This window comes from Ascaphus truei, chromosome 1, assembly GCF_040206685.1.
Source record: "Ascaphus truei isolate aAscTru1 chromosome 1, aAscTru1.hap1, whole genome shotgun sequence".
Taxonomy (NCBI): Eukaryota; Metazoa; Chordata; class Amphibia; order Anura; family Ascaphidae; genus Ascaphus; species Ascaphus truei.
Window position 1 is genome coordinate 89982307 of NC_134483.1, and position 21573 is coordinate 90003879.

At 43.2% G+C, this 21573-nt stretch overlaps 1 protein-coding gene across 2 annotated transcripts in view; it reads left to right on the forward strand.

Moving 5' to 3' along the window:
* Window positions 1-21573, forward strand: part of ANKRD31 (ankyrin repeat domain 31) — a 150691-nt gene that overhangs the window by 23588 nt on the left and 105530 nt on the right. For both annotated transcript variants that reach the window (XM_075591519.1, XM_075591508.1), the window contains exons 8-14: window positions 1569-1840; window positions 8188-8363; window positions 11384-11454; window positions 12648-12823; window positions 14956-15146; window positions 16467-16537; window positions 20649-20860. In XM_075591519.1, coding sequence (XP_075447634.1) covers window positions 1569-1840; window positions 8188-8363; window positions 11384-11454; window positions 12648-12823; window positions 14956-15146; window positions 16467-16537; window positions 20649-20860 — 1169 coding nt within the window. The remainder of the gene's footprint in view (window positions 1-1568; window positions 1841-8187; window positions 8364-11383; window positions 11455-12647; window positions 12824-14955; window positions 15147-16466; window positions 16538-20648; window positions 20861-21573) is intronic.

The window sequence follows — 21573 nt, forward strand, 5'->3', positions numbered from 1 at the left end:
CTGGCATGCCTGTTATTACCAGGACTTACTGCCAGGAGGGCAGGCTGGTAGCCAGAAAACCAGCCCTGGCTACACTTGCTTACAGTTGGATTTATCTTTAACGCCAACAAACATTTTTCGGACAAATTTTATGCATTTCTGTTACACAAACGTGTTGTTTTTTTTAATACATATAATTTGCATGTGTGTGCCACCGACAACATCCAAACTCCACCCGTACCACAATTTTTACCTTAATAAAAGAAAAAAAGGTATTGCACGTGACACACAACACATTAAAATCGATTTTATACATTTGTGCACCAAGACGCATGAATTTGATACTTTTCTGTGTGTCACCTTTACTGTATGTTAAAATTACTTAAAGGACAGTAGGCCCCACAAAGTGTGTTTGACAATAAGACAGAGGGAGTGTGACAGACGTAAAGTGATAATAAAGACTAGACAGAGGGAAACAGAAAGACAGAGTAACAGAGGGTACTTATTCATTGTAATAGAGGGGATCTCTTCTCCTGAGTAGTGGCTTCATAGCATATTGAATTGGGGTCAATGAGAGAGAAAGAAGTTTATCACATTCCCTGCATACATGGACCATTTAACATATTTCACCTACATTATTCTATTAAATGTCCCTTCTCTGCTACAGTATCCAAACCATGTTAGTCTTGCTGTGTGTTTTGATGACCCAAGGAAGAATCATTAATTTTGCAAGTCCATGTGTAATAAAGCTTTTGAGCTTTTAGCTGTGTATTTTAACTAAGTATTCTCTTAAAACAACACTGAATGTTCATTGGTGGAGGAGGTTACATCTGTTGTCCTAGACACGCACCTTCAATTAAAATTATTATAATGAATCCATGCTTTACAATTTATAGATCATTAAGCTGCCTTATTTGTAACAATTGCCTACATTCATTGCTTTGAAATTTCTCAAGTGATTCTGTAAAGCAGGTTTATTAGTCATGAAAGGCCTACTGTAACGGTGACCTACCCAAATTGCATTGCTAGATGGCAGCACTCAGCTACTGCATGTAGGGAATCTCCAAGATCTGCTCACCTGAGGCTCGGCAGTGTAAGTGCACGGGAAATAAACTTGGTTGCAGCAGTATTCAGATGAACCTCTTTGCTATCAGAAAGGTATTATTTGCAATAAATAAATAAAAACAAAAACAGAAAAAAAAAGATGTTTTAAATCATTCAGGACTGCGTAAAGACTGGTTGCTAAATTATATAATTTTTTATAGTTTTTCAAAGTTTGACATACAGAAGGAGTGTTAAGTCCTTTTTAGAACTGCTGGTAAAAATGTTTAATGTGGTAGTTATAAAGGTATACATATTCTCACCAACATTTTATAATTATAGTATTGTGTATATTAGCCATACTGTACCTTCTGCCATAAAATAAAAAATAAAAAAACCCTTATATTGCACAGAAATGTATTGGTACAACACTAAAAGAACACAATTAGTCACCATAGCATTTGCATGAAAAGAACCATCGTTATACTGTAGGTAACTGTGTAAATACTGCTAATGTACTGTACATCAGGTATTTTCTTCTTTTACAGCCTACGTGTCAACAGAGGGAAACTGGACCAGTCACTCCTAATCATCCCACATGTCTTGCAATACAGCAACCTGGCGAAGAGGCACAAATGTGTTTAAGACAAGAACCAGAGGAAGAAGTGTCCCTGAGTTTAACGAAAAAGATTGACACACCCAGTGAGGCGCCAAGATCAGGAGGTCCTGGAAAGGACAGACGGGTTGCAAGCCATCCCCCTGAAGCAGAGAATAAAACAGAGCAGCATTGTAGAAATCAGACTTGGCTTAATGATACCACGTAAGTGTAACGGGTATTCCTTCTATCCCAAGCACAGATATAGTGTGTGTGGGTGGAAACCTATGTGTTACCAGGTGTGGTGCATATATATAGGTTCACAAAAGGCCTGAGCCTCCGCTTGTTGGGAACCTGGGGTGAGTCCTTCAGCTCGAACTGGTTCACAGCGCCTCCACCTATGCAGGGTTCTAGGAATGTAAAAGGTTGCCTACACAGGACCCACATATATAATAAGTACATACACGGAGATGTATACTGCACCGACACACTTTATTCGAGCAAATACCCAGTATGTACCTGGCAGATACCTGGAATGCGCCGCTCCTCACCTCTGACAAGCCCCGTTGCGTTTGCCTTCCCAGCCTGGGTTCATGCCTGGCTGACGGGCGGCTGATCTGTTAAATGGTAATGATTAGGATTTAATAGGCTGCAATGCTTCGCGTGTCTACCAGATGGCATAAATTCATGAATTGTAATGCAGTATATATATATATACTGTGCAGTATTGCAGCCAGCGGGAATAAAATGCTTCAATCCCTGCCTGGAAAATACCTCAATGTACTCGGGCAGAAAACAGTCACAAACCTCAATACACCCGGGTATACCCGAATTCGTGGGACTAGCCGAGCTCGAATAAAGTGTGTCACCAGTGTATAACCAGATTATATAATATGCAGGAATAATCACACACTTTACTTATCAGTGACCACTATGTACTTATAATACTACTTCCCTTAGGGGGTAACTCCACAACATATAACGCAGTCCAAAGTGTCTTTCACTCCACTAGGAGTGTACCTTCAACCAACCACCGTGTACCCCACACCGTGTCCACAGTTAACCCCTTTGTCCCGTGGTCAGCGCTGCCACTATGTGAGAATATAAATATGGATAGGTGATTTGTTGGTGCACTTATGAAGGTACCTGCCGAGCGCTCCTGCACTCGGGCCTGCAAGCAACTTCGAAAAGGATCTGCCGCTTGGTGATGCCGTCTGGGATCCGGTGCTTCCTTGCACGAGGGTCCGCCAGGGGCGATCCCACCCTGGAGATAGTCTTTGTCTCTTTGGGGCGTAGGCTTGAGCCCAAGCCTCTTCTCGGGGGGGGGGGGGGCACAGCGTCCGCTGTGTCCCTATCTAACACTGGTACTAATGTGACAGGGTCCCTAACCTAGGCCTGTCCCTGTAGCACCACAAGCTGTGAGGGGCTCAGGACCTAACTGGGGCCTAGGGGGCTGCTGGCCTAATGCAGTGGGTCACAGACCCCTGCACTCACCTCCTTCCCCTAGCTCTTCCTGGTCCTGACTGACTAGCCTGGTCCCCAGCGCGCGAAAAGTATCTAATTCTCTGAGCAGGGGATGCTACAGCCCTATTGGCTCCCTGGCGTCACGTGGGGTCCCCTATGGCTAAAGGGATCTGTAGTCCCTGCTTAGAGCCCTCTCCCTATTGGCTAGCCGTTCGCACGCTATACTGCGCATGAGCGACCTACCAGGGGCGCTCCGCCGCACATCCGTACTGCGCATGCGCGAGGCAGCAAACAAGGCGGCGCCCGGCACCGGGAACCGCCGGGAGCCCTAACAACGCGCCCGCGGCCCTAACAACCGGCCGCTCGCGTCCCCGGCAACCTCTGCGCCAGTTGCTATCCACCCCCCACTCCTACAATCGCCGACGGGTCCGCCATGGGGCTCGGCGGCACCTGCGATCGCCAGTCAGGTGAGGGAGGGTCGACGGCAGAGGGGGACCTGGTTACATCAGCATGACACGGATATGCTCTTTGTTGCGGACTATTGCCTAGCACTGCATCAATCATATTGAGTGAATAGCTGAATCAAAGCTGAAGCAAACTAGTACACGTTTTTACACAAGGATTTTCCTTTTTTTCCCTTTAGGGGAGCCGGGCTCATTTCACCATAGAAATGATTTGGCTAGTATACTTTAGTGTACGGTGCTTACAGAGTTATTTGGTTGGCTTCAAGGAATTGCCATACTGGGGTGTTTACAGTAACACAATGTAAAGGTGCATACGTTATGTGGTGCCACATGCTGAAAATGAAGATGCTGCTAAATACATCTTACAGAATGGAAATCCCCCATAAACATTATCATGGCACCTTAAAGTGACAACTAAATAAACTATAAAGAAGGTCACTGCTGCTACAGGATAAAAGACACAAGTGACTGGGACCAGTGTCTTTAAGATTCATGATAGTCTGCAGCCTAGTGTAAATGTAATTTTAGAAAGAGCCTGGGAAGTTTTTAATTGTGTGAATGGAGTATGCACCCCCTGCATAGGTTCAGTTTTGGAGGTGGGGATGAAGTTCATCGTACTCAAATATGAAATGAACATTTACAGCATGGGTTGCCAAACTCAGTCCTCAAGTGCCACCAGCAGGTCAGGTATTAGGGATATACCTGCTTCAGCAAAGGTGGCTCAATCAGTGGCTCAGTCATTCTGACTGAGCCACCTGTGCTGAAGCAGAGATATTCTTAATACCTGACCTGCTGGTGGCTCTTGCAGACTGAGTTTGGCCACCCCTGAATTGAAGCATTCATTCCTGTATATAACAAACAACGATAAGCTTTAAGGCATATTTATTCACTGCAGTGGAAGGGCTGTAAGGCTAAGGCGCCGCTGCAAGCGCCGGCACGCCCACCTTGCATCCTGGCGGCGCTGGCACGGCGCTTCACCGTGATCTGTGGTCTGTAGGAAGCATTTTTTTGTGGCGAGGGGCGTGACCAAAATTGCCGGGTAGGGCGGGGCCATGACGGGGTGGGCGGAGCCATGACGGGGGCGGGGTAATGTGCGAGAAACGCCACTTAAATGTATTATTTCTACATGTTATAAGTGCAATCTGCCATATACATTTTCCATTTTTTAACATAGATTGTGAAAAATATGACGTGTCGAACAGCTTTTCCAGTGTTCCAAAAGTCTAACTTCTGAGCAGCAAAACAAGAAATATCATAGCCCAGAATATACAAACACAGACTGCATTTGTTAAAGGTGCAATGCCCACTTGTTCACACACACACATATTCACACACACACACACAGCAGAGTGGAAAGGGGAAAGGAGGCGGAGGTGGAGGCTAGGGTCCCGCTGATTGGCTCCCTGGCGCACCACGTGACGTGTTGCCGCTCGGGATCACAATTCTGTTGTAGCCCCTGCTGGCTCGCCGTCACAGTGCGCAGTGAGCCTGGACGCGAGGCGGCACTAGGGACATCTAGGGAGGAGGTTAGGGGCTGGTGGGAGGCGCGTGCACGGCCGCGAGCGCTGCCGGCTGCACTGGGGACCTAGCCTAACGTGCCTTAAGCTTAAGGCTTAGTACCGCTTAATTAATATGGTATGGCATTCCGTGGGGAGAACAACTATCCGCCAGCCTTATACAAAGAGGTGTTACACATGAACCAAATAATTGGGACAATCACCTTTATAAAGCCTGAATGCATTCCTTCCCTTTCATATGTCTCTGCCATGCTAGTACCCGTATGCATGTGCGGCTGTACTTTTAGCACTGTAGGGGTTCATGGCTATTCGCAAGATAAATCGTAACATGAAGAGTACAAAAATATGTATTTAAAGCTCCTGACCCCACTTAGCAGCATAATAGAGTGGAGTCACTAACCTATTCAACTCCTTAAACAAAAAGAAGAAAACACAGCGCAGAACTCATAGTGAAATCAATATATTAAATAATTACAAAAATAAAGGTGGTATTATTGCACGTACAAAAAATCAATCAACTCAGGCAATACATGAATTTCGGGACATGTTACCAACATGGATCTGCATCTGACCGGACTGCAAGGGAGTGGGGAGTTCACTGGCCACTCTGGTGATCTGTAGAAGCTTCAGGTATCCTCTGACTCGCCGAGTCACTGGTCCTCCGGTTTGTCACCGAATTTGGAAGCACCGCAGCAGACGCAGCTCTGTACTCCTCGCGGGTTCTACATCCTAGTGTGACGTCACTCCAACCGCGTCATCGGCTCTATACGGAAGCTCCGAAGTTCAATTCGGCATGGAGGTGCAGAAATTCGTTTGTGCCAGAAACAGCCAAATAAATAGCATGTTGAATAGTTCTTAAAACGATGGGGATATAAATTTAACCCCTTACAGGACGCAATCATCAAAATCAAACGCGTTTCGTTAAAACAACTTCTTCAGGGACATGAATAACAATACTAACAGGACCTCTCATATATACCAGATGGGGCTGTCTGATTGGTGTGACATCCCCCGGTCACATCCAATCGCAAATCCCCATACTGGTATGCACAAAATTTGTCATTAACAGTATAAATCACTACATAGCAATAATATCAAAATATATATAAACAGTTAATAACTCTAAATAACTATTTTAAATCAAGTGTTAAAATGTTAATACAGTGACCATGCGTCTAATTCATCATTTAAACCTTCAGGTGACAAAGTACGCATATTACAAATCCAAAAGCTTTCTTGTTTAGATAATGCCTTTTGTCTATCACCACCTCTACGACTTGGAGCTACAATCTGAATGCCCTTATATTTCATTAAAACTGGATCACTATTGTGATACATTTTAAAATGACGTGATACACTATGCTTGTCATAACCAATTTGAATGTTTCGAGCATGTTCCAAAATTCTAACCTTCAACTGGCGCTTAGTGCGTCCAATGTACGGTGGCAAACTATAGTCGAGGCGAGTCGGAGGATACCTGGGCGAGTCGGAGGATACCTGGGCGAGTCGGAGGGTACCTGGGCGAGTCGGAGGGTACCTTTGCGAGTCGGAGGATACCTGGGCGAGTCGGAGGATACCTGGGCGAGACGAAGGATACCTGGGCGAGTCGGAGGATACCTGGGCGAGTCGGAGGGTACCTGGAGCTTCTATAGATCACCAGAGTGACCAGTGAACTCCCCACTCCCTTGCAGTCCGGTCAGATGCAGATCCATGTTGGTAACGTGCCGAAATTCGTGTATTGCCTGAGTTGATTGATTTTTTGTGCGTGCAATAATACCACCTTTATTTTTGTAATTATTTAATATATTGATTTCACTATGAGTCGTGCGCTGTGTTTTCTTCTTTTTGTTTACTAGTTCTATGGGGTGTTGAGCCACCCGACTTCACACAGCAGCAGACTCTTCTATATAAGGTTTTTACCTTCATTTATATTTGATTGCTATATACAATCGTTTCACTTTGTGGTGGGTTTCACACACTGATTATATTCATACATAGTATTTTGAGTGTTTTAACAATTAGTAGCGCAGATTTTATCACTTTTTATTCAACTCCCTGTCTGATATATTTGTATAACTTGTTGAATGATTTAAGGACCGACAAGAAAAGAAGCTTGAAAAAAGTAACAATATAAATGGCTTCCTTAGAAAGATTGAATATGTAACTGAGATATTTCCAATGTTTCCAACTACCTATATAAAGACATATTGCTGGATCTCTCTTTACATACAAAGCCAATTAAAGGCTAGCTACACCCTTGCTAAAAGGGATCCAAGACAGCACCTGGTGTAACATAGTTTGTGAATGTATCACCTATACAGGAGTAGCTGTCTCTGATACAAACCTAAGCCGTCTCAGCAGTTTTTATACTACATACCTATAGGTCTGGATGATTGGATATTGCAAAATATAGCTTGATTTCCAATATTTATTTGGTATCAGTATCCACTATAGCCACGTTTATATGGGGATTTTTAATACTGCATCTGTGTTTTTAAAGTCAATTAAGACGTAATAAAATGTTATTATTTTTTACTTCTACGGTGATTCTGACAGCACTAATTGTTGGACAACCCTTTATGTCCATAATTAAATACTATATAGGTTTAGGGTGCTATATAGAGGGTTACCTTTCTGATCAAATCTTTTTTGATCAACACTGTTAAATTCCTTAGAAAGATGTAATCAACGTTAACCTTTTCAGTGCCAGGGGGCTGGCACCACCAAAGTGCCACTGGACCCCCAGCACGTTTGCGACATGTGATCGCTCCTGGAGCCATCAGGTGATGTGATCACACCCCAGATATAAGAAATAGAAGTTTGATCCGAACGGCCGGCCCGGTCACCCCCTAGAAAAAGAGCATCTGCCCGGGACGTACCCGGTCCATCATAAGGACCACTGGTGTGTCATCAATGAGGCATCAAAAAGATGTAAGATTAGTACCTTTCTATTTTATGTGGGACCATATTATTTTAATCGTACCTGGTAATAAAATGTTCTTCAGCAATATCTCTGAAAATGAATTAGTATGTCATAATGTGCCAAGCAATACAAGAAAAATAAAACAATTCACCCAGTGCATATAAAATGCTATTGATGTAAAATATGTAGCTGTATGTGTTGCAGGAGGAATGATATACTTGCTAAGAACGAAAGGAAGGATCCAGCTGTAGGTGGAGATGAGATATTCAAGTCACAGCACAACAAGTCCGTGGATGTCAATGCAAAGACAGCGTTAACACTGAGAGACAGCGACCATGGCATAGAAAGTATAATAAGCTGCGTAATTGCTGATAAAAAACGTAAGATCTGTTTATGAATAACATTGTTACATGGAAGCAGCGTATGAAGAGGTGCAGCATAAATTGTGGCAGGGCGGCTAACATACAATTATTATGCATTAGAAAAAGTTACATGTTACATTTTGAGCTGATATTTTGTAAAGTAGACGTACAGCTCCTGATATACTGTATGCTTTGCATAAAGAGCTAACGGCTGCTATAATGGCTAATTCACCTAAATGAGCGCTCTTCTTATTTTAGACTTTTATAAGCTAACCATCAGGGCCATGGGACTTTCTCTAAGCTCTACTTCCCTTGAGGAGGTTGTCTGGAATGATTTCTTAATTAAGAAGTTGCATTGTGGAGGAGTCTTAGTTTGTTAAGGGGAATTCTGATTAAATCATTATTTGGTCAAAAGGGCTGGAAGGGAGAGGCCAAGAGGTCGTAAGTTGTGCGTTATAAATTGCACTAATAAGATTAAAATGCCTCACAAATAGAAGCAGCATCATAGGCAATAGATCCATGTTTGGTTTTGACCTCTGCTTTAGATAAATCATACAAAAGGGAGGACAGCATCATTTCTCTCAATGTTTTCGTGTAAGAAGCAACAGAAATGTACTTTATTTGCTTCTTAATATAGCTTTTAAGAGGAAAAATCCAGATATCACAAAAAGAGCAAACAGCAATTATACTTAAACTTTGGACAGGTGCATGTCCCCCAATAAGTGTGACCAATCTTCTAAAGCAATAGAAAAGAATAAAGAGGGGTCAGCAGCCCACTTAAACACACAGACTCACTGTTTCAGCATCTTGGTACAGATATAGAATGATCACTAACACAAGGACTGGAAATATGCTAATGTGAGTTCAGTTCGTGGCGATCGTTCACATGTACAAATGTTCACATATTGTTATTTGCCAAACACTTACCTGATGAAAGGCCACGTCACGTATTTGGGACGTTTGGCTGATTCCTTGTCAATAAAGGCATTTTTCCCAAGCAGAGAATTATTTTGTTGTGATCATTCTATACATGGACTAAGATGCTGAAACAGTGAGTCTGTGTGTCTGAGTGTGCTGTCCCCTCTTTTTTTCTTTTCCACTTAATATAGCTTTATATGTTGGCATTACAGATCTGTGGGGTTGTTTCTTCAGTAAAGTAGCTAGCAAGCTGGATCCAAATTTCAATCTGCAAGGAATCATTAAGCCACCACGATGGGGAGTAAAAATCGCCCAGAAAGTTAACAGGGCTGACCATGAAATATGATTTATTTATTTTTGCTCTACAACAGTGTAGGCAATGCGTGCAGAGGTGAACCATGACAATCAATTTTGACTAAATGATAGGTTGACCGATTTCACCTTTATTTGTGTTCCAAACCCTAAATATATGTTTTGTCTATGCCTCGAGGCGGGTTGAGGGGGCAGAGACAAAAGGCATCTTGTGGCAGATACATATCATTTTACACCAGGATCGGTTCTGAAAAATCTAGGTTCATCAGTCACCAATAACTACAACGGATCCACATATCTGTAGGTAGCCCGGAAGTCAGCCTGCCTGTTTTAATTAACAGGGATAGTTGAACACAGATGAACTGAATGGTCCTGAACCTACATATTAAGGGTATGGCCAAATGATTAAAGGGAGAGACAGACTGATATGCTGGTGTAAAAAGCTACACTGCCAGACCTGTTGTTTTTCTCTGTTGCTTCCCTGCAGGGCCGCCGACAGCTCAGAACTACAGTTTCCATCGGAAGGTCCCCCCTGGCCCTCCCCCCCTGTGTCTGCGCCCCATGTCGGCGGCCTTGCAAGCCCACCCCTCTTTCTCTTACTCACACCCTCATTCTCTCTCACTCCCCTCTATACCCCCCCATGTATTTCTCTCCCTTACACTCTTACCCGTCTCTCTCACTCTCCGCGTCTTACACACTTCCCCACTCTCTCTCACCCTCCCCGTCTTACACACTTCCTATCTCACTCTCCCTCCAACCTCCTTACCCAATTTCTCACACTTCTTCCACCCCTCCGCTTTCACTCAATGTCCCGTCTCTCTCGCTCCATCCCACTTCCTCAAACCTCCCTCCTCACACTCAACCCCCTACTCAATTCCCCCCTTGTCCCCCCTCACTGGTCATACACATGACCCCCACAACCACCCCCACATACACAATACCCCTACAAACCTCCCCACACACACAATACCCCCATAATACCCCACAATACCCCACTATACACACTATATACCCACAAAAAAACCCTACACACGCAATGCCCCCACAAAAATCCCCTACACACACACTATCCCCGCCCACACAATACACACACTACTCTCCCACAGGCACACTAATCCCCCTGCCACACACACACTTAAGTTAAGAATGGGACTGCCGATGTTGGGCCCATCTTTTGGTGTGGACCGGCAGTAGCTGGGGCCCAGCAGCATCTAGGGGCCCTGTAGCTGGACACAGAAGTTGGGGCGCTGGCCTTGTCTCCCGCAGCCGTCGGGCCCAGGACACTTGTCCTGGCTCTGCTTCCCCCTGTTGGCGGCCCTGCTTCCCTACTTGTCGTTATCCCCTTACCTTGCATCAGAGGGCTGCATGTTCCCAAGGTATCGTTGAGGCCTGTTTTGTGGCTGTGCTGAGTTCTGATGCTAAGTGCCTCACCACTAGGAGCTTTTGATTGGTACTCAGCAGCACCCTATGAATCCTGTGAATGGGAACGTGTGCACTGTATTTAACTCCTGAAGGACTTGAGCTGTACTGTTTTGTTTACTAAGAGAAGTAAAGTTTCCATTTTGCTACATTCAAGTCCAACCTCTCATTACCCCGCTACAAGACGTTTTGAAGTTGGATAAAACAATAGCAGTTAATGCATTGATTGCTCCTCTGGCTGAAAAAGGGTTAATTTGTTTGGAAAGTACATTGATGAGTGGAGGCTCTCTGTGCGATGCCATGTAATTCACTGCTTCGTATAAAGAATAGTCTATATTTATAAGACCTACCACATGTAAATATATTAAGCAACACATGTTTTTATGCAGCGTGTCACATTGCGCAGAATGAAGCGCAGCAGCTGACTGAGATATATTTTGAAGAAAATACAACAGTCAAGGTAATGTGCAGTCCCTCCAAATTTTTTTTTATCAACAGGCATCTTACAATATGCAATGCCCCAAGTTTAACATATAACCAAGGAATCTGCAGTGCACCATCTTGTCTTTGCCTTGATACATTGACCCAATTGATTCCCCCATTTTCTAGGTTTGTGCCAGCACTGTCAGAGCTGGAAAGGCATCGGCAGATCAAGAATGTCTCCCGACTGAGTCTGCAATGTTTTTATTTTTACAGTTTGTTTTGTCTTTATAATGCTCTAAAAGGGGTCAGTTTCAATGTGCATAATTCCATGTCCCACAGTTGCTTCATTCTAACTCCCTGTGTGGTTCATTACACCCTGTGAGAGTTATACTGTATTTTTGCGCTCTCAGAAACTAGTTAGTAAAGTTTCTTCTTACAGTACATACGAGGTAACCAAGTGGCACAGATCGTGAAGCCGAGAGGTTTATGCCCCCTCAGACTGACCTGGCAGACTTTTTGGCACAAATAAGAGAGAAACAATTAAGCAAATTAGATACAGAACTTGAAACACATTATTATACTGTGTGTTGTGTAACCGTCCCCAGGCACTCACCAATATCCAGCAAACAACTGGAGCAAAGAATCTCAGTGTAATAATGCTAAGCAGCGCAGCATGAATATGTCTCTTTGCTGAAGTTTTGCATCTACCCCAATCTCTTTTTCACTCCAAGCATAGCAATGTAGGTGGTGTAGTTACACCTGGAAATGCAGTGCTCTCCTGGATGCCATATTGAATAGTTAGAATAGTTTTAATTTAATTTTTGGTAAATTAACCCTATAATTATATTTTGAAATTCTGAGGAACCCCAACCCTCTCTAATACCACGTCTGAGATCAGATGCATTGTAAGGAACCTCAACCCTCTCTAACAGCGCGTCTGAGATCAGATACATTGTAAGGAACCCCAACCCTTTCTAATAGTGCGTCTGAGATCAGATGCACTGTAAGGAACCCCAACCCTTTCTAATAGTGCGTCTGAGATCAGATGCATTGTAATGAACCCCAACCCTCTCTAATAGAGCGTCTGAGATCAGATGTATTGTTAATTCTTCTGTATTTGGTACTATTTTCAAAGGACCTGAAAATTACAGGGAACCCTTTAGGGAAACCCGGGGAACCCAGGTTGCAAAACACTGACTTAGAATGTACGGTAACTGCTTTTTTCCCCAGATTGTGGATGACAAAAATAACAATGGTGTGGGAGTTAGCAACCAAGCAATCTCTTCTTCTGGCAAGAATCCACATAAGCTACAGAGGTGTGCACCGACAAGGGGTGCACAAGAGGCCTTAAGAAAATCAGCCAGAATTACACAGAATCTTTCCGGGGGAAGAATAATTGCAGGAAAGTATGTAGCTGATAATACAAGTCTCACATTCAAATAATCACATGAGAAGCAGTGCTTGGAGGGCTTTAGAGTAGGAGAACCTGTTGTAGGTTCTTGGGTGACTCACTTGTTTTGCTTTATACAGAATTTCGTTTTATGTTTTTGTTGTGGCGTGCATGCTATGCTTTTACATTTATTTTAGGACTGTGCGCAAAAAAAAAAGGTGTGCATTATTTTAAAACAAAAGACAAATAACAGACAAGCACAATCACTGATCAGTATAAAGTTTAAAATAGAAATAATAAGACAGATTATGCTCACTTACAGATGATCACTGCAGGGCACGGGTAGGAAACATCATTGAAACAGTCCTTGATGGCAAAAAATACCCTGATGAAGCTATCTCTGGCGAGACATGTACGGTTAATTGGTGGCAGTACCCGGCAGGAGAGCGTAGTGAGTGCGTGACGTCATTGTAAGCAGCCGGCACCGATCCCAGAAGTGCGCTGTATAAGGCCGAGCTCACGGTGGCTACTCGGCTGCGCACTTCCATGCCGCCCCTGCGCGCACTCCTGTAGCCCCAGTGATGCGTCCTGCAGCCCCTTCAATGTCCTTTAAGGATCTCAAAGCATGTTTGCCCACTTATAATTAAGTATTATAAAGATTTGCACGGCCCACAAATGACCTCAGGAACAGTCACATTATTTATTTATCAAATATTTTACCAGGAAGTATTACATTGAGAGTTACCTCTCGTTTTCAAGTATGTCCTGGGCACAGAGTTATGATGACAGATACATGGTTACATTAAATGAACAGGGTTATACATTATATTTAAAGACAATTCATGAACAGTTAAAGATAATATATATTATACAGTAGGCGTATGTAACAATTACATATAAAATTAAAATGTGAGACAGCTTTAGTTTTGAAAGAACTTAGACTGGTGGCGGCTGTGAGAGTCTCCGGTAGATTGTTCCAGTTTTGGGGGGCACAGTGAGAGAAGGAGGAGTGGCCGGATAATTTGTTAAGCTTTGGGACCGAGAAAAGTCTTTTGTAGTCAGATCTAAGGTGATAAGTGCTGCGTGTGGTAGGAGTGAGGATCTTGTTCAGATAGGCGTGTAGCTTGCCCAGAATCTATTTGAAGACAGGAGAAATGAACTTTACACCTAGACTCAAGTGATAGCCAATCTAGTTCTTTGAGTATTTTGCAGTGATGTGTGTTGTAGTTACATTGTAATAAAAGTGATTAAGATTGTCAGAGTAATATTGTGCTTTTGCATGTCTTGTTTGCCTTGTACACATGTTCCGCAGGCATCTGTAGTGATTAAGATCCTTGGTAGTGCCAGTTACTTTGTATATTTTCCATAAGGAAAAGAAGTGAAGATGTGTTGCACTGCCTCAATATATATTTTCCATAAAGCATCTCTAAAATGGTAGAGCGCTATATGGTTGTAACCCACGGAAGATGGCCCCCCCGTACTCTTATTCTGCGTAGTGGAGCATGGGTATCACCGCGTTATAAGAACTCTGATTGGAAATAATCAAGCACAGAATCGGTGTCAGGTATTAAATTGATTCTGTACCAAGGGCAGTTGGTAAGATTAGCCAGAAACTGTTGTGGGTTAAAGTTTCTAAATGTTGTAGTGAGTCGAACTAAATGCTCTGTCTCAGCTTTACCCACATTAGTGGCTTCCAGCCCATTCTAGATCTAGAATAAGTCTGGCAGAATTTGCCCATGCATTTTCTCTCCCAGCTTAGACCCACTGTGCTGTTCTTGCCAGTCTTTTATCAGGCAGTGGAGGAGGTGGAGACTTTCTCTTCAGTACCCAGAGGGCAGAAGTCAAATGTAGTTCTGGGGCAGAGAGATGACATGTTAGTTAGCCTGTTTGGGGGTAGACCGTGTGGTATGTCTTTCAGTATAATGTACATTTTGTCTTTGAACAGTGTGTTAAATTCTTGAGCTGTGAAGGCAGAGGGGAGAGGTGGAGAGTATGGGTAGAGAAGGGCGTTATAACAAGAGAGGCATTTGGTGATGGCAAAGAAGCAAGTAGAGTGTGGCTATACCAATCGGCATTGTCATTTTAGGAGTTTGCTTTCAAATTCTACCCTCTTTTTTCATGTACTTTTTATTTTTGTAATTCCTACAGAGAGAAGCAGAAAGACATTGAAAATGCAAGTCCTAAACTGAAAAGAGTCGTTGTTTCTAATTTCAACAGTGATTACAATAAAAAGACTTTACAGATAAGCACTAAATCAGCCCAAAGTTCATCTTCTCATGTACCTTTCAGTGAATGCTCTGTGCGGCCAGGAAGGAAAACCATGACTGCAAAGAAAGCTAGTAAGGATCACAAATATCACAGCATGTGCAATACATTAGGGTTCAAATTTAACTTAAGAAAAACGATGCATCCATTGCAGGAATTATTGCAGAATTTTAAAATAGGTGTTCAAGGATTCACAAAGGTGGCCATTGGTAAAGATACATAGACCAAAATTCGTACATATAATACAAATTGACTAGCGAACACATCTGCTTTAACAACACTTTGGGGCAGATTTATCAACAGAAAGAACGTGCCAACAGAAGTTTGTTTTGATGCCTTGCTCCATTTTCTGCTTGTGTTTGGGTCTAATATAAAATAAGCTTTGCTACATTTGCTGCTAATTGTTAGACAAAAAAAGTTTATAACACCTCAGACCAGTCACATTTTCTTTGACGCAAATACAAGATAAAAAAATTATGCACAGAGACGCACAATTTGATATATCTCGTTATAATCTTTGCTTCATATAATTCCTCCTGTTGAAACTCAGCAAATCTCATGCTGACGCATATGGCACAAAACTTGGAGCAAACACTTTGATACATTGATGCCAAGAGGCACAAGATGAAAATGTCTCAATTTGTGTATATTTTGTACATATTTGCCTTGATACATCACCCTATATGTCTTTCACACTTTGAAAGAAAAAAAAACCCCAATGTGTTTAGGCCATGAAACGTTGGCATAATATGGTTCTTGAGCTTTTAGCCTCATAGAAAAAATGTAAGATTTTTTTAACTACAGTACTTTCATGGTAGATCCTGCTGTGTATTTTGGGCCATCAGTAGAATGTGCTTTTGTTAGTAGATCGCATAGAAGTAGTGTGATGGCTTGTTACATGATAGTAATTCCAACAATTCTGGCATTCCTGCTTTTGTAATAACACCTCAACTGGTGTTCAAAAATGTATCCTATGATGCCACCATGCTACATAGATCATGGACACTGGGAATACCGTCTGTTATCAAGGTTTTTAGTCATCTGATTAAAGCTGCTATTCTTTCTCATGAGCTTGTCAGACCTGTATTAAATGTAAAAAATGTGATTAACAAGTTTGATATACTTTACACAGGAGTTAGCTGACAAATAACAACATTGGATGTGGTACACAGGCCACGTTGTTTATATTTAGAGTGGGCCACGTTTGTGATTGTGTTCATAATAATTCCCTTTTATTGTAAACATCCTCAATAACAATACATTTGATTTGACAAAAACAAACACGTTTCAAGACCTTCCAAGCTGCTACTACATCTTTTTATTTACAAGTGACTCCTTGTATTTGCAAGCCTTAGCACAACCTCACAGATTGAGCAACACATGTTTTCATGCAGTGAGTTGCCTGGAGCAAAATGAAGATGGGGCGCTGACTGAGTTACAGCTTGAAGGAAAAGCAAAAGTGATGGTAATGTAGTAATTAACTATTTAAGGTTAATGTCTCAATTGCTTAATATGGATTATAATGTGCAGTCAAGTGTAAATTTGCACCACGCTTACTTGCAGGTTTCCCCCAGCATTCTATGTCCAGTACAGTATAGTCCTTGGGATAGTAAAGGGTTTATAGTTTCACAGCTAGCAGTAATGCTTCCCTGATTGAAGCTAGTGAGTGGTTTTATATTTTTGTATTGGAAAGGCACCATGCCATAGTCCAACTGGCCGCCCTCATGCCCCACTCTTTAACTTAATTAGCAGGGCATGCCAGCAAATGCTGTGTAGCTTCATACGGTGATCAAAATGAAATAAGAAAGGGATAATATACCAGTGGGTAATAGTTCTGCCTCCTGAGGTAGGACAGAATAATTCTTCTGGCATAAATGACCACCCTAGGATAACCAGTGTCATTTTTAGCAATACCTCAAGAAAAACACACAGACAGAAACATTTAGATGAACACACTTTATTAAATTGGAGGAAAGCCTGTGTGTTGCCGGGGAAGACTGAAGGAAAATACATTTTCCCTTTCTTTCATGTCTGCCAGCAGCACACACAGGTGGGGATTTATAACAGCAACTCAACCAGAAGGAGGGAAACAAATGAATCTATAACTACTTGCAAGACCTTGCTGCCGATAGCTGACTTTTCTGATACTTGAACATTTAGTGTAGCACAGGGGGCCGCAAACTTTTTTTTCCCTGTGCCCCCGACGGCAGTTCTTCTCCCATCCGCGCCACACCCCCTTACCCCCCTCCTATTCATCCCCTCCCCCCCCCACGCTTACCTCGGCTGCAGCGTCAGCTCCAGTGTCATGACGTCACGTGACGTCACATGACCTCGCGGTGTCATTTGATGCCGCATTGCCATGGCGACACGTCTAAGAAGCCGCCGGAGCCAAGGTAAGTAAGGTTTACAGAGGCCTTAACCGCTCCTCCGGCACTTAATTTAAGTGCCTTCTGGAAGCGCGCGGGGCCTTTGTAAACCCAGCGCCCCTCACAGTCAGTGACGCATCCCCCCCGGGTGTCGCGCCCCCCAGTTTGCGCGCCGCTGGTGTAGCATATAGTGAAAGTGTGGATACTTCTCAATGTTGCCGCTTTACAGATTTGTTCTGGAGAAGCTTTCGCCTTCTTAGCCCAAGATGTCGCCATTGATCTGGTGGAATGGGCTTTCGGTCCATTTGGAACTAGTTTTCCAACATGTTGATATGCCAATCTTATGGTCTTTTTAGTCAACCTTGCTATGGTCATTTGATATAGCGCCATCTATGTACATAGCGCTTTACAGCAGTAACACACGTGACATAATAATATAGCACATAATTGGAATTAGCGCTTGAGACATTAAAGTAACATTAGAAAAAGGAGTCTGTACCGAAGAGCTTACAATTTAATTGGTAAGTAGGAAGAACGTAAACAGACAGTAGGAGGGTGTTCTGGTAAGTGCGTCTCCAGGGGGCGACGGTCAACTTATGAGGTGTATAGTATCAGCCACGGAGCTACCCATATGCTTCTTTATAGATCTGTGTTTTAAGGTGGGTCTTAAAGGTACTGTAGATAAAGATGGTACTAGTTAGGATGTTGAGGGGAAGGGCATTCCAGAGCTGTAGGGCAATGAGTGAGAAAGGTTGTAGGCTGACGAGGGCTTTAGGGTGAGGTCCCAGTGCGTTCTGTTGCACGCGTGCCCGGCGGGTGGCGGCGCATGCACAGCGCTGCACTGCGATCTGCAGTCCTGGGAGAGAGGGAGCGTTTGCGACGGGAGGGGACGTGGTGGTGGGTTTGCAGGGGCATGGCCATGACCTCATGCGTCTGGTTCGCCCTCATTGGCTGAACCACCGGCGGGGGCGTGGCCACGCCTCCGTCGCAAACTCTGAGTTTAAATTCCTTTGTCTGACTGAAAACCTGTCGCGCACCGCTGGGGAAAGGTGCGCGACAGGGTACTAACTGGGACCGGCCTGACTGGGGGGGGGGGGCGGAACTTGAACGCACAGCGCACGCCGTGGCCTGTGCTGTAGATGGGACTGGGGCCGCCCCCTAAGATACAAAAGGGGTAGACAGGAGACATCCTTGAGCAGAATACAAGAGTTGGAACGGTGTATAGCAAGAAGTTAGGGCTGAGTTGTAAGGCGGGACAGAAGAGTGTATAGCCTTAAAAGTGAGGAGGAGAATTTTGTGTGTAATACAGGATTTGATAGGAAACCAGAAGAGGGATTTCAGCAGAAGAGATGCTGAGACAGAATTAGGAGAGAGTAAAGTGATTCTAGCAGCAGAGTTTAGGATAGATAGAAGGGGAGACAGGTGAGAAGCAGGAAGGTCAGACAGTAGAAGATTACAATAGTCGAGAAGGGAGAGAATGAGGGTCTGCATTAGAGTTTTAGCAGTAGAGCTACAGAGGAAAGGGCGTATCTTTGCAATGTTACGGAGGAAAAAGCGACAGGTTTTAGCTGCATTGTGAATGTGAGAGGAGAATGGGAGGGAAGAGTCAAAGGTTACACCAAGGCAGCGTGCTTGTGATACTGGGTGTATGATAGTACTGCCAACAGTAATGTAGAAGGGGGCAGTAGGGCCAGGCTTTGGGGGAAGTACGTATGAGGAGCTCTGTCTTTGACATGTTACATTTGAGTCAGAGGAGGGACATCCAGGAGAATATAGTTTAATAGTTTCTTAATTGTTTTTTACCTTTCCATGTTTACTTCCATCACAGATACTGTATGACAGCTTTCACTCATTTCTCAATTTCTCCAACTGGGAAAACAGAGCAATTATCTCTTCATCTGATGATGATTCTGACATTTGTTTCAATTGAATAATCTAGGTCTGATTTATGAGAAGAACCTGAGTCATTAATATAAGAATTGTGTGAAGTAGTAGGTATTGTACTGCAGAGGTCGCTTGCACAGAAGCTAAAAGGTTTACATTTAGCAGATTTTTCCTGCATTGTTTCTTGAAACAATTCCAGGCAGTGTTGGATTTGTATAGGGTTATCTTCCCATAGCCACTTGATTGATCTATGAAGAACATCGCTTAATTTTATATTTATCTGGAAGCTGTCCATAACATGCTGTGCATATTACATTGTTAGTCTTACATTAAGCTTTCTTAGGTTTTGGTTCCTCTGAAGTCCGTTCCTGAGGGGCACCCTGGCTGGGACATCTTAAATATAAGATTAGGGCACGAAGAAATAAATTCCTGCTCTAGGTCAATGTACAACGAAAAGAAAAGTCATCCAGGAGAGTAATTATCGAAACCTTACCAGAAACCTGTAGTTTAAATACAAATACTGCCAGGTCTCGTTACAGAGGCCAACCAAAGGGCAAACTGCACTACTGAGAAGGGGAATACTGAAAATGGTGGTTCCCTTAATTAAACCAGCAGAACCCTAAATGGGATGAGCGTCTAAAACTTGCTCGTGACATCACGCGCCTCTCTGCTGCTTACTGAACATGAGAGTATGACTACTTGAGGCTCTAGGCCACGTATGCATATGTCTGGCGCAAAAAAAAAACAGTGCCAGAGAATTCTCCTACCTGATGTAGGACAGAAAATATACTAGTTATCATAGGGGGGAAGACCTTTATACGGAATAATTATTCTATCATACCCCAGGAGTTGGAGCTGTTACCCATTGGTGTGGGTTGCCGGGGCATGTGAAGGAAATAATGTTATCGGGCATTATGTAACAAAGTTTCCCCCGCTGTTAGCGCAAGAAAACTACCAAATTCATTAAAGCAAAAAAGTCCCATTGTATTCTATGGGACTTTTTTCTTTGGTATATCTGGTGCAGTTTTTTGCACCCGCTATGTCTTATTTTTTCTTCTTCTTTTTTTGCAACCCCCATTGTGCTGAAGATTATCATTTGGAAGCATTACACTTAAATGATGACGACAGAGCTCTGTCTTTACAGATTAAAAACTAAGGGGGACATATTTAAGTAGATAATATTTTCCAAACTGGATCTATAAAACATGCAATTTTATGTTTCTCATGAAACAAATTACGGGCAGTCCTATCACACTTCAGCTGATGCGTTTATCTTCAATTAATGAAAAGAACAAGAATATAACACTTTTCTTTCCTTCTTTTAAGTGTTTGAAAAAACAGAACGATAGTGCCATAACAAGTACTCAAACAACCACCACTTCTGCTAGTGATGATCCCGGTAAGAAGGAAGTACAGGAAAGTATAGAAACAAAAGATGCGCAGGAACAAACCAAGGAAGCTACTACTTACACCTTAAGAAAATCTGCCAGAATCAGAGATGCAAAGTTCCTCCCTAATGGTATAAGCGGCGCAGGAAGGTACACAGTTATGCATTCTGTTCTAAGATTGATCGGTTAATGCGGCATTAAGGAGATCCAGTTTATATCGCAGTGCCAGTTCCCTGTCGGTCTAGGACATTTGGTCGCGGCCGTTTTGCCGCGACCAAATCTCCGCCGACGTTTAGCCGCCACTTACCTCGCCGCCGGGAAGGTAAGCCCCTAACCTTACCCATTACCCTAAACACCACTAATCTTAACCTCTAATACTAACGCTACCCCCTACCCTAAAAAACTTAACCCCTTACCCTAAAACCCCTTAACCTAAACCCCTGTGCCCCAATCTCCTACCCTAAACCCTGTACCCTAAAACCCCATACCTTAAAACCCCTCATCCCTTACTCTAATCCCAAACACTAAAAACCTAACCCCTTACCCGAAAACCCCTATCTTCAACTCCCTAACCTAACCGCTAAAACCCTTAAATGAACTTACCCTAATGAAACAGCGGCCGGCAGCTGAGTGTCCAGCGGCAGCAGCGTAGGGTCCAGTGGCGGAGACTTGGTCGATATGAGACGACCGCGACCAAATGTACGATTCCGCTACCTGTGATTTGGAGCTATTTATTTATTTAATTACCGTTGAGTGTTTGTTATACGAACTAAAAACGATGATGGAAGCTATCCACAGTAGAGACACACACACCTTTATATGCAAAATAACATAGAAAAGGTGGATACATCTATATCAAAAGG